The 15,535-nt window shown below is 33.5% G+C and overlaps 2 protein-coding genes across 3 annotated transcripts; both read left to right on the top strand.

The window, feature by feature from the left end:
- Positions 1 to 1,171: 1,171 nt before the first annotated feature.
- Positions 1,172 to 8,299, top strand: LOC140838366 (phospholipase D delta-like). Its single transcript, XM_073204605.1, has 10 exons — positions 1,172 to 2,328; positions 3,092 to 3,208; positions 3,713 to 3,907; positions 4,253 to 4,561; positions 4,636 to 4,704; positions 4,853 to 5,000; positions 5,367 to 5,515; positions 6,115 to 6,267; positions 7,068 to 7,268; positions 7,771 to 8,299. The coding sequence occupies exons 1-10, from the start codon at positions 1,189 to 1,191 to the stop codon at positions 8,065 to 8,067; spliced, it is 2,778 nt and encodes a 925-aa protein (XP_073060706.1). The 5' UTR covers positions 1,172 to 1,188; the 3' UTR covers positions 8,068 to 8,299.
- A 1,902-nt stretch (positions 8,300 to 10,201) lies between these two features.
- LOC140837674 (protein FD-like) lies at positions 10,202 to 12,121 on the top strand. 2 transcript variants are annotated; one of them, XM_073203788.1, is made up of 2 exons: positions 10,202 to 11,276; positions 11,454 to 12,121. In XM_073203788.1, the coding sequence occupies exon 1, from the start codon at positions 10,370 to 10,372 to the stop codon at positions 11,063 to 11,065; it is 696 nt and encodes a 231-aa protein (XP_073059889.1). In that variant the 5' UTR covers positions 10,202 to 10,369; the 3' UTR covers positions 11,066 to 11,276; positions 11,454 to 12,121. The 2 variants fall into 2 exon arrangements, with proteins under 2 accessions (XP_073059889.1, XP_073059888.1); XM_073203787.1 differs by having other exon boundaries at positions 10,202 to 11,531; positions 11,707 to 12,120.
- The last annotated feature ends 3,414 nt before the right edge of the window (positions 12,122 to 15,535 follow it).

Here is a 15,535-nt window from a genome sequence, read left to right as displayed (position 1 = left end):
GAAAGAAATTACAAGTTAACTCATATAAAAAAACAACTTGCTAAATAAATAAATAGAAAAGGACAAACATGGAAGTGTTCAATATAATCAATGAATAGTAATCATCATATTTTAATAATTAGTAATAGTAATTAGTTATTTAAGATAAAAAGAAAGAAATTACAAGTTAACTCATATAAAAACACCACTTGTTAAGCTAAATAAATAAATAGAGAAGGACAAACATGAAAATTCACAATTAGAAGTGATAAATTTATATGTAAGTATTATTTAAGATAAAAGAAAGAAATTACAAGTTAACTCATATAAAAAAACAACTTGCTAAATAAATAAATAGAAAAGGACAAACATGGAAGTGTTCAATATAATCAATGAATAGTAATCATCATATTTTAATAATTAGTAATAGTAATTAGTTATTTAAGATAAAAGAAAGAGATTACAAGTTAACTCATATAAAAACACCACTTGTTAAGCTAAATAAATAAGAGTAAGTCTCATGTGAGACCGTCTCACGGATCATAATATGTGAGACGGGTCAATCCTACTCATATTCACAATAAAAAGTAATGCTTTTAGCATAAAAAGTAATACTTTTTCATGGGTGACCCAAATAAGAGATCCGTCTCACAAATATGACCCGTGAGACCGTCTCACACAAGTTTTTGCCAATAAATAAATAGAGAAGGACAAACATGAAAATTCAAAATTAGAAGTGATAAATTTATATGTAAGTAGATAGATAGATATATTTGTTTTGTTTATATTAATATTGAATCAGTCTATTTATATTAATCACAATTTTGATTTGTAATAGTTATTTTTTTATTGTTAATTTGTTATTTAATCGATTTAACGAATGCATCAATATGTAGACTTTGTTATGTAGTTAGCAGAACAAAAAACATACATGATGCTTAACTAACGGGTTTGTATGATTTGGATCAATTTTGGGAAAGAAAAAAGTTCAAGTTTGAGTTCGAGTTCAATCGAACTTTTTGTTTTGTTGACAGTTTCAGTTTTGAGAATGGACAAACTCGTCGATTTTTATAACAAACAAACAATTTTTAATCAAAGAACCACATATTTCATTAAAAAATGATCGATATTGAATTAGAAAACACTACTAAATTGCTAGTATGAATAAAACATATACGGGAAAGTTCTTGTAAAGTGGATGTTAAACTAATGGGGCTATTTACGAGGACTAAGTCAGTAAGGAGTATCGTTTGGGATTTGCCAAAAAAGGTTGAGCAAACGTGTTGTTGCCTCAACGCCCACCATCTTCCTCACGATGCCACTCTGTCTCGTCCACGCCATTTCTGCAAGTCTTCGACAGATTATTATGCTTTCTTCTTAGTTCCTTGCATTTCTGATACTCGAAAGCTAATTTTCATGGCGGAGGAGCAACTCGTGTGCTTACATGGGGATTTGGAGCTACATATCTATGAGGCGCGTAGCCTACCCAGTATGGACTTGGTCTCCGAGCACCTCCGCGGATGCTTCCCTGCTTGCGACGCCTGCCATCCCACCACCGAAGCGGATGCAGAAGGCGGAAGTGCTCATCATGAACGGAAGCTCCACCACCACCGGAAGATCATGACCACTGATCCTTATGTTACGGTGTCCGTTCCCCAGGCCACGCTTGCTCGAACGCGCGTGCTCCCCAACTCGCAGAACCCCAGATGGAACGAGCGGTTCCACATTCCCTTAGCTCATCCTTTGGAGCACTTGGAATTTAGAATCAAGGATAATGATGTGTTTGGGGCCGATACGGTGGGGAAAGTCTTGATTCCAGCTGAAAAAATTGCTTCTGGAGAAGTCATTGTGGGCTGGTTTCCGGTCATTTCTTCGGCAGGAAAGCCGCCGAAACCTGACACCGCGCTGCGGCTTGAGATGAAATTCGTTCCTTGTGATAAAAACCCGTTGTATAATCACGGCATTGCGGGTGACCCTTTGCACAAAGGGGTGAGGAATACTTATTTTCCTCTGAGGAAAGGGAGTTCGGTTACTCTATACCAGGATGCTCATATTCCAAGTGATGTGAAAATGCCTGAAATTGTGTTGGATAATGGGCAGATTCGGGAGCACAGCAGATGTTGGGAGGACTTATGCTATGCAATATCGGAGGCGCACCACTTGATATACATTGTAGGCTGGTCTGTTTTCCATAAAGTAAAGTTGATTAGAGAGCCCACGAGGCCATTGCCGAGAGGAGGGGACCTGACTCTTGGCGAACTATTGAAGTATAAATCAGAGGAAGGGGTCCGAGTTCTGTTATTGATTTGGGATGATAAGACTTCACATGATAAGTTCTTAATTAACACGGTATGGCCTATAGTGATGTCGATTATTGTCGATGATTAGCTTTTATCGTTCCCATTTCCTTGATAATTCATAATCTTAGAACAAAGCTCTGTAAATGAAGTTTGGAATTTAGATATGTGATGTGGATGGCCAATTTGCTGGAGGAGTTGGGGCCTGAGGAGTAACTTTTGATTCTTTTAAGTTGCAACACGTGATATCTAAAGTAACTATAGAATTGTGAGTGGTAGAATGTGATCTCTACAAAAGTAAATTTAGTGTAACTGTGGGAAAATGAACCAAAGTTATGAGAATAAGTTGATCTAAGATGTTCATGGAAAATAATGATATTAAGTGCAGCTTAGAGTAGTTTTTATTCTTTTACGTACATTATATTGACGGGATTTTTATAAATTAATTTATTTTCATTGCCATTTGATACCTTATTCTTTTTGTTGTAGTTCGTCCATAAGCAGTGTCAATGAATAAACGTTATGAGATCTAGTTGGTATTACTATGTAATGTTTTTGGAGTTTATCTAGTGTCAATGGATAAGTTTGATGGGATCCAGTTGGTAATACGATATAATATTTTGGTAGTTTAAATGAACCACAATCCACTTTTCAATCTTGCATTACTGACTAACCAGAACCAATGTATTTTGAATTTTCAAAGATTTGTTTCATATTTTTCTTCTGTTTGCAAGTCCTTCTGGTATTGCTAGTCATTATTAAGTTCTATACACTTGCATTTGTGTGAAGTATAGTTTTGGTCACTTCTGACGCAGGCTGGTGTGATGAAAACCCATGATGAAGAGACTAAGAAATTTTTTCGGCATTCATCAGTGATATGTGTATTGTCACCACGCTATGGTAGCCGTAAGCTTAGTTTTTTGAAACAACAGGTCGGTGTCTTATATCGTTGCATCTGTTTTATTCGCATTCAATTATAATGAATTGTTTTAAACTTTCTCCCCTTTTTACATACTCAGAATGCCATATGGTAGAGATCACTTAATTAAGTTGTTCAGATTGTTTCACAGACATAAAAAGAAAGTTATCAAATAAGTAAATTGAATAAGTAGTGATTTTAAAGTGGAAATAGTGCTAGAGGAATATTACGATGAAATGAAGTATTTCTTACAAAAAAAATATGGTGGAAAAGGTGAATGGTGATTAGACACCAAATAATTGTGTTTTATTCACGCGATGCTGCAGGATAAATGGGCTATCTAGCATTCATGAGATGCTGCAGCATAAATGGGCTATCTAACATTTCATGTTGTTAGTTTTGAGTTTTTCAATTCTATTTGGTCTTCCCAAACGCTCCCTCCTCTAGCAGTCAAGCCTCACCTACCTGTTTTATAAATTTCGAACCTTTGCTTACTTGATCATAATCTCATTGCCAGGTTGTCGGAAATCTTTTCACGCATCATCAGAAATGTGTTCTCGTTGATACACAAGCCCGTGGTAATAATCGAAAAATTACAGCCTTTTTAGGTGGTATTGATCTATGTGATGGTCGGTATGATACGCCTGAACATCGACTGTTCCACGATCTTGACACTGTCTTTAAGGATGATTTTCATCAGCCTACATTCACAGTAAGTACCTTTTACTTTTTTGCTGTTTTAATTTTTTTCTCACGTTGCTCTGAGTAAATCATTTCTATTAGTATTCAGTTAGCTATGACAGTAATGTGTGACAGTCAAGAAGACTCGTCAGCATTTTAATCACAAAGAATGGGAAAGAACTTGATTGATTGTCATACTACTCGCATGAGTCACTGATTCCATTGGTTACTCCAAGAATTTGCATCTCTAACTTGCTATTTACTGTTGTTTTTATGTTATTGTGCTTTCAGTTTCAAATTCCTTGTTTACCTCTTAAGTGGTTTCACACTTGTCTCTCTTCATGATCTATTATAATTCATTTATTTCGGTTATTAGTCAGGAACCAAGGCTCCAAGGCAGCCGTGGCATGATTTACACTGCAGGGTTGATGGGCCAGCTGGATACGATGTTCTTGTGAACTTTGCTCAACGTTGGAGGAAAACAACAAAATGGCGAGAATTTAGGTTTTTTAAGAAAAAGATGACCCGTTGGCATGATGATGCTATGATAAAAATTGAGAGACTCTCATGGATACTGAGTCCTGCGTTCTTCGTTTCCAAGGATGGAACTCATGTCTCTTGTCCTCAGGATGATCCTAAGCTATATGTTTCTAGAGAAGACGACCCAGAAAACTGGCACACACAGGTTAAAAACATTTGCTTGGAACCTATTTGTTGAAATTCCTGGAAATCCAATCTAATCTTGGTTTGCTTCTACAGATATTTCGTTCCATAGATTCGGGGTCGCTCCGAGGCTTTCCCAAATTCTATGATGAAGCTCAGGCACAGGTTTAATCGGAACCCTTGGTCAATGCTTTTACATTTTTGTAAACCTAGTGACACTGCCAACTGATTTTAGATTTCTAATAATGCTTCTTTGATGGTCGCTATTTTTATAACATCACTATGGCTTTCTTCAAGTGCTCTTTTCATGCAGAACCTTGTCTGCTCGAAAACTCTGGTGATAGACATGAGCATTCAAACGGCATATATTCAGGCAATAAGATCTGCCCAACATTTTATCTATATTGAAAACCAATACTTTCTTGGTTCATCCTATGCCTGGTCATCATACAAAAATGCAGGTAATGGTCTTAGTTACTTGATTGTGCCTTCAGAAAGTTTCTCTGGTGCCAGAGTGCTATTTGGCTGAAATTAACAGTCTTCGGCTATTTTATGTTGTATAATAGAATAAATCTGCTTCATGATTTGACTTATTCAGTGGTTTATATGCTAATTAAATGTTCAAACTAGCCTAAATTTCAGACAGCAATGCGAAATTCCTTTTATTCTAGCTGAAGATGATTAGTTGTGCTGCCTCCTTATCATTTAGAATTCTAGGATATGTTCTTCATGAACTTGCTTTTTTTGTTTGATTACCAACTTGTCTATGGTTTTTTCTATTTTACAATTGTCTTGAGACTGAAATCGGCTTTTTGACAAAATGGTAGGGGCTGATCATCTTATCCCAATGGAGTTGGCACTGAAAATTGTTAACAAAATCAGAGCCAATGAGAGATTTTGTGTGTATGTTGTTATACCTATGTGGCCTGAGGGTAATCCCAAAGACAGTGCTATGCAAGAAATTCTTTTTTGGCAGGTAACCCACCTCAATGTTGTCATTAAATTTGCAATTTGTTGTTTGTCTGGAGGGCACTTTTTAAATAGAAAACATTTGTTTGAATTTTTTTTTTATGTTGGGCGAGGATTGTAATCGAAGTAGGGAATCTAATCAATACAAATTTGATTATTTATAATTTGATTAGATAGTGTTTGGATCGAGAAGAGACCTAAAATAAATGCACAAAGTGTGGTTATGTTTGCTTCTTATGTATACGTGACAGGAGTTGCATTATACCCCAGTTTAGTTGACAGAAATGTTTGTATACTGTATGTAGTTACTTTGTTTTATGCATTCGTCAAATGTATAATCATATTATTTGGTAAAATTGTTATTGAATGTCAAAGTAATTGGGAAATGAGATAAATATCAAATGTCTAATCTTATATCTAATAACATTGTTGCTGTGTACCAAAGTAATTGGTGAATAAGGCCTTTGATTCAACGGCATGATCATTATGTATTGAGAGAAATGCTTGGTTCACTTTATAGTGTCATAGGGTGGTAGCACTTATTAGAAAGATGTATAGATTTTGAATGGAAGCTTTACGCTCTTTACAAACTTTCTTTCCTGATAGGGACAAACAATGCAAATGATGTATGAAGTTATTGCCAAGGAGATCAGATCAATGCAACTAGATTCACATCCTGAAGATTACTTGAGTTTCTTCTGTCTCGGCAATAGGGAACTAATGACAAATACAGCTGCTGAGGCTGGATCCGCAGATAAGGTATTTGTTATTCGATGATTTTTGTTCCTCGTTGAGTTGATATATGCAATCGAAAATAACGTATGTGGAATCTGAATGCAAAAAAATGTGTAATTGAGATGAATGATGAATTGAATGAAAAAATAATAATTCTGTAGAAATTTAAACCAATGGTGCGGGGATTCACCAGAAAAGATATTTTCATAAGAGATCGAGTCATTGTGACGTAAAGTGGTTTTAAGCTACGATATGCTATTAAGAAATTTTGTAGAACTCTGCCTCAAAAGCAGTTGTAGGGATATTAAAGTCATGATAGTATATTTTTGAATCTATGCAAACGTCATTTAGTTGCAAATTTCAGATAGTATGATCGAAATTCCATGTTTGACATTTCATATGTTGTGAAAGCTTTTTGGATTAGACGAAGAGAGGAGAGAAAAACACTGGCTTCTCAAAAGGATTTTGTATTGGGTCACATTACAGTGAAAACAAATATCTTATTTGTGTTTCCTTTCTGGAATTGCATCTATGTTTTTTTTAGATATAACATATCCCAATCCATGATATTCTTACTTAAACTAGAAAATGTTGCTTAGTAACGCAGCTTTAAGACAAATTACCATATATTCTCGATTGAAATTCTATAACAGCAGAAGAGACACAAGATAATAAAAATGTCGCTTCATGAGACTTTGAACAATTATATTACCACCACTTGTTCTTGCTTTACGTGTTTTTGTGTGTGTGTAGAGTTGTTTCAATAATTGAGGCTTTTGGTTGGTGTCTAATAAAACGAGACATTATGTGATACTTGTACTCAGGTTTCAGACTCGCAAAAGTTTCAGCGCTTTATGATTTATGTGCATGCCAAAGGGATGATAGTGGATGATGAGTATGTGATAATTGGATCTGCCAATATTAATCAAAGATCAATGGATGGCACAAAAGACACGGAGATAGCTATTGGTTCATATCAGCCTTGGCACACTTGGTCAAAGCAGCAGCAACATCCGCATGGCCAGGTACAATCACTTTCTGAAGAGTTTCTTGTTACTTTCAGAAGATTCTCATATTGGTAATTGAGGATTTTATTTGGATTTTCATCTTTGCTGTTGTATCTGTATTTCGATTTGACAAATTTTTAAAATCACCATTGAAAGAGTCACACTATCGAAGTTGCCAGATTAACAGTCTGATTAAAATATGGGTGAGTTTCATATTCAGTATTTCAACGGCCAATCAGTGTACTTGATAATATATTTTTTCCTCTCTATGGAACGTAATTAATGTGGCATCAATCTTTGGGTCTATCTTTTTAAGATATTGTTTGGTATGTGGTATGAGATGATGGAATGATATAGATATGTAAGATGAGCTATAAAAAATTATAGATATAAGTAATTTATATGATGTGATTAATTACATGGTATTTGGTTTGTGGGTTGAGTGTGTGTTAAACAATCAATTATCATCTTATCAACTACGCCAAATTAACAATAACAATTATGATCAAAATATATGCAGGTCTATGGATATAGAATGTCTCTCTGGTACGAACACCTTGGTACAGTCGAAAAATGTTTCGAAGAGCCTTACTCTTTGAATTGCGTGAGAAGGGTGAATGAAGTCGCGGAAGATAATTGGAAGAGGTACGCGAACGAGGAATTTACGCTATTGCAAGGCCATCTTCTCAAGTATCCTGTGATGGTAGAGGCTGACGGCAGTGTAAATCCTTTGCCTGGATTTGAGAACTTACCAGATGTCGGTGGCAGAATTCTTGGAACTCATTCTGCTACAATACCTGATGTTCTAACAACATGATACCGACCCATCGTTGTCGGGTGCATGGAGCTAATATTTCAACAATGTTTTAATCTTGAGAAATTTCTTCTTCTTGGTTGAAGTATGTGAATATCGATTTGTATTCAACATTTGTTGTATTTATATTTGTTTTGGCATCGGGATGTAGGTGCGTTCTTGCAAGTGTATGTATTAGATTCGCAGTTCATGTAAATTTGTCTTTATTTGTTTATTTTACGTGTATTGAGACCAACAGTCCGAACTATGTTTGTACAATTGACATCCTTGATTACCTTAGCATCCTTCACATGACAGGCTTGATATATATGTATATATACACATTGGGGAGGGTCGGGGATTTTAATCTAACATTTCTTTTGCTGTCGGGGAGAGACGATGTCATCAAGTCAAGTTATTTTTTAATACAAATGAAAAAGTATTGTTTTTTATATAAAAATATTAATTTTTATTATAAATATTAAAAGAATTAACTAATTTCATGTATAAAAATCATTGAGATCGTTTAACAAGAGGTGTGATATTCTTAATATATGTCAGTGTTCGACCATTGACAAGAAGCATGATCCTTAACATATGCTAGTATCTCCAACATGCATTGCGAGTATAGGATTGAGTAATTTTCCTAATGATCGTTTTCGTTTTTTTAAGGATAGAAAATCAATACTAAAATATAATGATAAATTATTTTAGATCAGATCAAATTTTTGATAACATGTTTTTTTTAAGAAACAAACAAATTTTAAAAAAGAACATTTATCTCATTTCAGTATTTGGTCATAGGTGTTTAAAATTACGTTTATGTTTGGAAAAATGATAATAAATAAATGTATTATTTACTAAAGCATCCTTTTATTTTAAGTCGTTCTCTCTTTCGGTTTATTCATGTTATTAAAAATACGAAAATTATTTGGAAAAAAAATTACCTCCTTTTGTAAATACCATTTCTAAATTCTAATTAGTATTAAAAGCAGTATATCAAAAAGAAAACAAAAAAAAGCAATATGATAATTTTTTAGAAGAAAAGAAATTATATGATCTTGGAAATATTTTTGGGGGATTGTGGATATCATTTCCGATTAGAATATATAATATAATAGCTTGTCAAATCGAAAGTAGAGAATATAAATTTAAAGTTAAAATTGATTTTTTTTTATATATTTTATGCTTTATTATCAAAATCCTTCTGATTTTGTCTTTGTCTGTTTGTGTGATGTGCTTTCGACACCTACTTCATTTTATTACAGAGCAGCTGCAGATAGCTTTTGACTAAGATTAAGGAAACAAAAGTCACAAACTTTTTTTTAAAATTTATAAAAAACATAAATTATATGAAATTTCGAATTCTATCATGTTTAACTATGCCTTAAAAAAAACTAAGGGAAATTGACTTTTAGTCTTTAGTCGTCAATTTTTTTTTGTGTTCAGTCTCTGGATACTTTTTTAATACCACATTTTCACATAAAGTATACCACATTTTGTATGACATAATACTACAATTTTGTGGGTAGAGAGTGAACCCAAAGAAATGTTTTGATTGTGAATTTTTCACCAATTTCCGCAAAAAACTATGTATAAATATTTATTATTGTAAAATATTTATTTTTATTCCGTATTCATTTTCATTTTTCTCTTTTATCAGAGCAAAACCGGCTTAAGAGAAAATAAACAAATACACACTTTTTATGAAAACTAAGATTTTTTTGGATATTTTAAAAAATGGTCGAGAAAACGACCAACATATGATATTTGAATTATTATATAATTTAAAAGATTTGAGATTACATCGTTGTTATAAATTATAGTTTTTTATACGACGACAAACATATGATCTTATAACTGGTATTAGAGTTAAGATCATGTATTTAATTATCGTGTGCTATAGTAAGTGCAATTGGTGTATATCATTGTTGGAGATCAATTGTTGTTCTTCTGCAAGAAAGTGATCGAATCGTTATAGTATTATAACCTCGAATAATTTTTGATACGACGACAAATATTTAACCCGTATGTTATGAAGTTAATAAAATAGCTAGTAATACACCATGTTTTGTTTGTAGTTTTATATCATCAGATAGATGACACCTAACAATTAAGTTGCAAAAAATAAAAGTAAGATTGCAGAAAGAAAGCATTGGAGACGTCCCCCATGTTGTGTTTGGCAAAATAAGGACATGACAATACAGCAATCCCCGTACAAGAGAACCAGTGTCCTATCCCGCTACATTGCATCTTTCCAAATACAATCAATGGATTCCCACCTAAAATTATCTCCGACGACCCCTTCATTTCATTGCCTCTCCAAATGTGGACATCTCCTTCCTCTTCAAACTCGATACCCTTTTCATCTTCCTCTTCCTATGCAATTCTTGGAAATGATACCAATAGTAGTAACTCCAGATTGCCCAAACCTATGGAAGAGATTTGGAATGACATCACCCTTTCTTCTCTTCACCCGGGCAATAATTCCTCTCGTGGGATGATTCTTCAGGATTTTTTTGGTAAAGATCCGCCACACTCCGCCGTGGATGCCTCTCCTCCCCCTCCTCCACCCACTGTTCTCAGCTTAAGCTCTCGTCAGGAACACTACTTTAATTGCGCTCCACCTGGTTTGCATCCTCAAGATCATCGTAGCCACGTGTCTCCTCTCGTCTTGCCGTTTGAAGGCCGGGTTACCGACGAGAGTCCCGGCTGTGGGAATAAGAAGTTTCCTGATTTGGGCGGAAGCTCCGTCGACCGCCATCACAAGCGTATGATAAAGAACCGCGAGTCTGCTGCTCGTTCAAGAGCTAGAAAACAGGAAAATATCGTTCTTCATCATCTCTTTACACCAAACATAAGTATATCTTGTGTATTTCGAGATACAGTTTCATCATTTCTTTTCGAATTTTTCTTGGTTCATTTTCTTGATTTAACTTGTGGAGTATACAAAAAAAGGATGAAACTTAATGATTTTATTTGCATTACACGTACGAGTACATTCAGGAGAAAGGAAGTTTGATTTAAAGTGCACTACTTTTAATAAAAAAAAATTTATGAACTTGAGGTCACATTCATAAACCACATCATATGTTCATTACTTCATGCATATCTACTCTGTGGAATAAATGGAACCTGCATGCGAAAAAGAGAGTGTATATATAGTCTCTTCTTACCGCATTTAGCATTCAGCATGGAGATAATGCCATATCTAATCAAGATGTCAGTTTCAGGTAGGAAAAATGTTTCACTTTTAAAGGGAAACTTGAAAAAAACAAAATCAAAATACTCTCGTAGCTAGGCAGTCCAGAAACAAACACACACACACACACACACACTCAGTTTAATTTCTTGTTATGACAATATTAAGTACTTAAGCTGGCATGCATCGATATCAATTCACTATGCAGGCTTACACGAACGAATTGGAGTTGGAAGTAGCCCATTTACTGGAAGAAAACGCCAGGCTCAAGAAACAGCAGCAACAGGTAGTTAAATTAAATTAGATTAAAAACCCATGGCTAATTCTTGCATGGACCCGTGGTTTTTTGTTTTACTTTATGATCCGATCTCCATTATTTGTTGCTAATCCTAGCCACAATTTTTGTTTTTTTCCGTCACCTTGTAAATGATGGCTAAATTTTGTGACAATATATGTAAAAGTTGAATGTAGCTGCAGCTGATACTCATCGATATGCCAAAAAGAAGACTCTCCAGAGGGCATCTACCGCTCCATTTTGAAACCCCATTTCTTCAAATAGTAGAAAAGCTTAAAAGGGTGAAATGGGATGAAAGATTGGTGGATAGTTAGTTGTCAAAAGAGGGATGAAGCTGTTAGGGTTGGGACCCTTTTTTTCTTGTTCTGGCGGAAAAGGAGGGAGGGGAGGACCTGACATTTGGTTGTGTAAGGATATATAATTGTACGGCGAATAGTGTAGAGAGATTAAGATTGTAAGGACATAGTTTGGATTTCCCATTCGGCGTTGAATGATCTCTTCTCCCACCACGTTGGATTTGACTCGATCTTTTGTTGTTTTGTTCACGCACGTTCATATATGCATTTATGTATATATATTTTGTCTGTGGCGCAATGAATTATTCGATCGAGGGACATTTCAGTATTGGTTTTCTGAGTGCGCAATATGTGGAAAAAAGATTATACTTTTAATTTAAACGAGTGGATTCTATAGTTGAAAAAAGACGCACGTAAAATGACATATGGTATATTTTTTATATATATTAATAAAACACACCCCCGACCAGTACTAATTCTTAAAAACCAGTTTTAAAAAGTTAGAAAAATGCAGTTCGTCAAGTGTTAAAAAGGGTAGATGATTGAGAATTAGTATATCAGCATCTTTCTTTTCTTAAAAGCTTCTGGTATCTTTTGGAGTCCAAACTCTTAGCTCAAACTTGGAGCTTGTAAGATACATCGCACACACATGTACATATGATCGAGATTTAGCATATCAGCATCTTCCCTCTCTTGAGCTTGTAAGGTACACCGCACACACGTGTACATATGATCGAGATTTAGCATATCAGCATCTTCCCCCTCTAAAAAACTTTTGGTATTTTTTGGGACTCACACCCTTAGCTCAAACTCGGAGCTTGTAAGATAGATCAAACTTGACTAATTTTCAATGTGAGACATCTTTAACTCCCTTTTTCATTCACCACTGTTCATATATCTAACAAAACACACACTGATAACATATTATCTAGTGGGTTAGGCAAAAACTTGTGTGAGACGGTCTCACGGGTCGTATCTGTGAGACGAATCTTTTATTTGGGTCACACATGAAAAATTATTACTTTTTATGCTAAAAGTATTAATTTTTATTGTGAATATAGGTAGGGTTGACCCGTCTCACAGATTATAATCCGTGAGACGGTCTCACATGAGACTCACTCAGTGGGTTAAGGTGTTCATTATCTTAAATGCCATTTCCTTTTTTTAAAATTGATTTATCAAAGTGTTTATTTATTATTGTTGTATTTATACATGTGTGTGCTTAACTTTAAGATATAGATATCAACGGGTCGATTTGAACTCGACTCCGTGTTAAACTCACATAGTCACATTCATTCCAGGAGGTTTAGACTCGGTTAAATGGGTCCTGGGATTAATTGGACCTGACCGGATCCGCCCGGTTAAATGGATAACTATTTAATCATGATATTAGTTCATAATATTTTATGATTAAATATGAAAATATATAATCATGATTTTTCTTTTATTATGAGTTATATATAAATTAATATATTTTAACTTTAGATAATTTATTAAATTAGAAAATTATTTTGAAGATTTATTAATTTTTAAACATTTTTTATTGTTTAATGACTGAAATAAAAAATTGGCAAAAACTTGTGTGAGACGGTCTCAATTGTCGTATTTTATGAGACAGATCTCTTATTTGCGTCATCTATGAAAAAATATTATTTTTATGCTAATGGTATTACTTTTTATTGTGAATATCGATAGAATTGACTCGTCTCACAGATAAATATTCGTGAGACCGTCTCACAAGAGACTTACCCTGAAAAATTTATGTAATTTAAAACGAGTCCAACTCAAATTGATCATGCTGGGTCCCGAGACAGGTCTAAAATTAAGGCATAAGATATCCTGGGTTTGGTTAAATCTGTCCTATATTCGTTCCATTGTCGTATTGGACAAAGCATGTTGAAGACCTTCTCCAATAAAAAAAAAGGCCCAATTGTTTGGCCTCTGTGCTATAATATTTCGAACTTTGGTCGTAGAATTCAGTCTGAATATACCCAACCTATGGCGTAAATTCGTATTTTCTTCTTCATATAATTCACATTTATCAATCATATATAATAAATTTGTTATGCTGATCTCGCTGATCAATTTTATGAAACATATTTCATACAAAACTCGACCGACCCATGAAAAATATTATTTTTCACTCTAAGTATGAGTCATATAAGACTGTTTCACAGATATAAACCCGTAAAATCGTCTCACAAAATATATGTTCTTTTAAATAATAGCTTAATATATGAAGGCTTTTGTATCACGTGTGATAAAGGCTAATTAACTGACCAGCATCCCAACCTAACACGTAATTGAAGCAGTGGTGTCAGTCATTGGTCGATTTTATTTGGGGAAATAAATATTTATTAATTTTGAAAATAATAAAATATGAATTTATTTTTAATTTGATACATTTCAACAAATTCCCTACTTCAGGACGTTGTTGAAACCTGATTGGGCCGCTTTCTCAGGTTGGCCCTATAGAGAGCTCCCAGCATGGCCCATCTCAGATCTTTCCATTATATTTTCTGAAGTGTATTCGTCCACACAAAATATTTTTAAAATTAATTTGATTTATATTCAAAAAAATTTAATATCCTAATTATAAAATTAAGACACAAAATTTCTCTTTATTATCGGGATTTTCGATAATAATAATAATAGATACTTTTTAAAAAAGAAAACACTTATGGACGGCTTGGATTTTTGACAAATATCGCAACATTAATTCACACGCTTCCAATTTTGACAAATATCGTATTGTTCTTCCTTTTTTTTCCCTTCTTTCGAAATTTTCTTGAGAAATTAATAAGTTTGGCATTGATTAATCATGTCATTAATTGCATCTCATATAAATAATAAATAGATACAATATATATATATATATAATATAATATAATATAATATATATATATATATATATATATATATATATATATATATATATATGACAAAAACTTGTGTGAGACGGTCTCATGAGTCGAATTTGTGAGACGAATATCTTATTTGGGTCATCCATGAAAAAATATAATTTTTTATGCTCAGAGTATTACTTTTTATTATGAATATGAGTAGGGTTGACCCGTCTCACAGATTAGTATCCATGAGACGGTCTCACATGAGATCAACTATATATATATATATATAAACACACACACACACAATTTTACCATGTACTTAATTTTAGCGCTTATTATTTATCAACACAAAAACTCTTATGAATTGTTTAATTGATTAATTTGTGAAAGAATATGAATCAGATCAACTAATCACACTAATATAAATACGTAAAAACGTCTCATAGTACATAATTTGTGTTACATCGAGAGTATTTCTCCCCATATTTCAATATCATTAACTCATGTAGGTCTTTTATATTTTTATAGAAGCTAACTTATATGTTGATGATATAAAAATTAACATTTGACCACAACATATGATGAGAAATATTTTATGTGTAGCATATAATAATCTCATTTTTTTCATTGATGTTTCAACTTATACTTTCCACCTTCCCATTTGAAATTGAAATACAAAGGTATAATTTCAACGGTCATCCAATATTTATTTTTGTTCGATTTTATGAAATTCAAAAATCAAGAATTGAATTTATTTATCTAAAAAAAATTAAATATACAATATATAGAACTGACTTCACGAGTATAATTATGCATTTTTTTTAAGTATGAAAAATATTTTTGGCCTACG

Source organism: Primulina eburnea, chromosome 8 (assembly GCF_022965805.1).
Source record: "Primulina eburnea isolate SZY01 chromosome 8, ASM2296580v1, whole genome shotgun sequence".
Lineage (NCBI taxonomy): Eukaryota > Viridiplantae > Streptophyta > Magnoliopsida > Lamiales > Gesneriaceae > Primulina > Primulina eburnea.
Note: the sequence above shows the minus strand (reverse complement) of the source record. Positions and strands in the feature narration are given on the sequence as shown.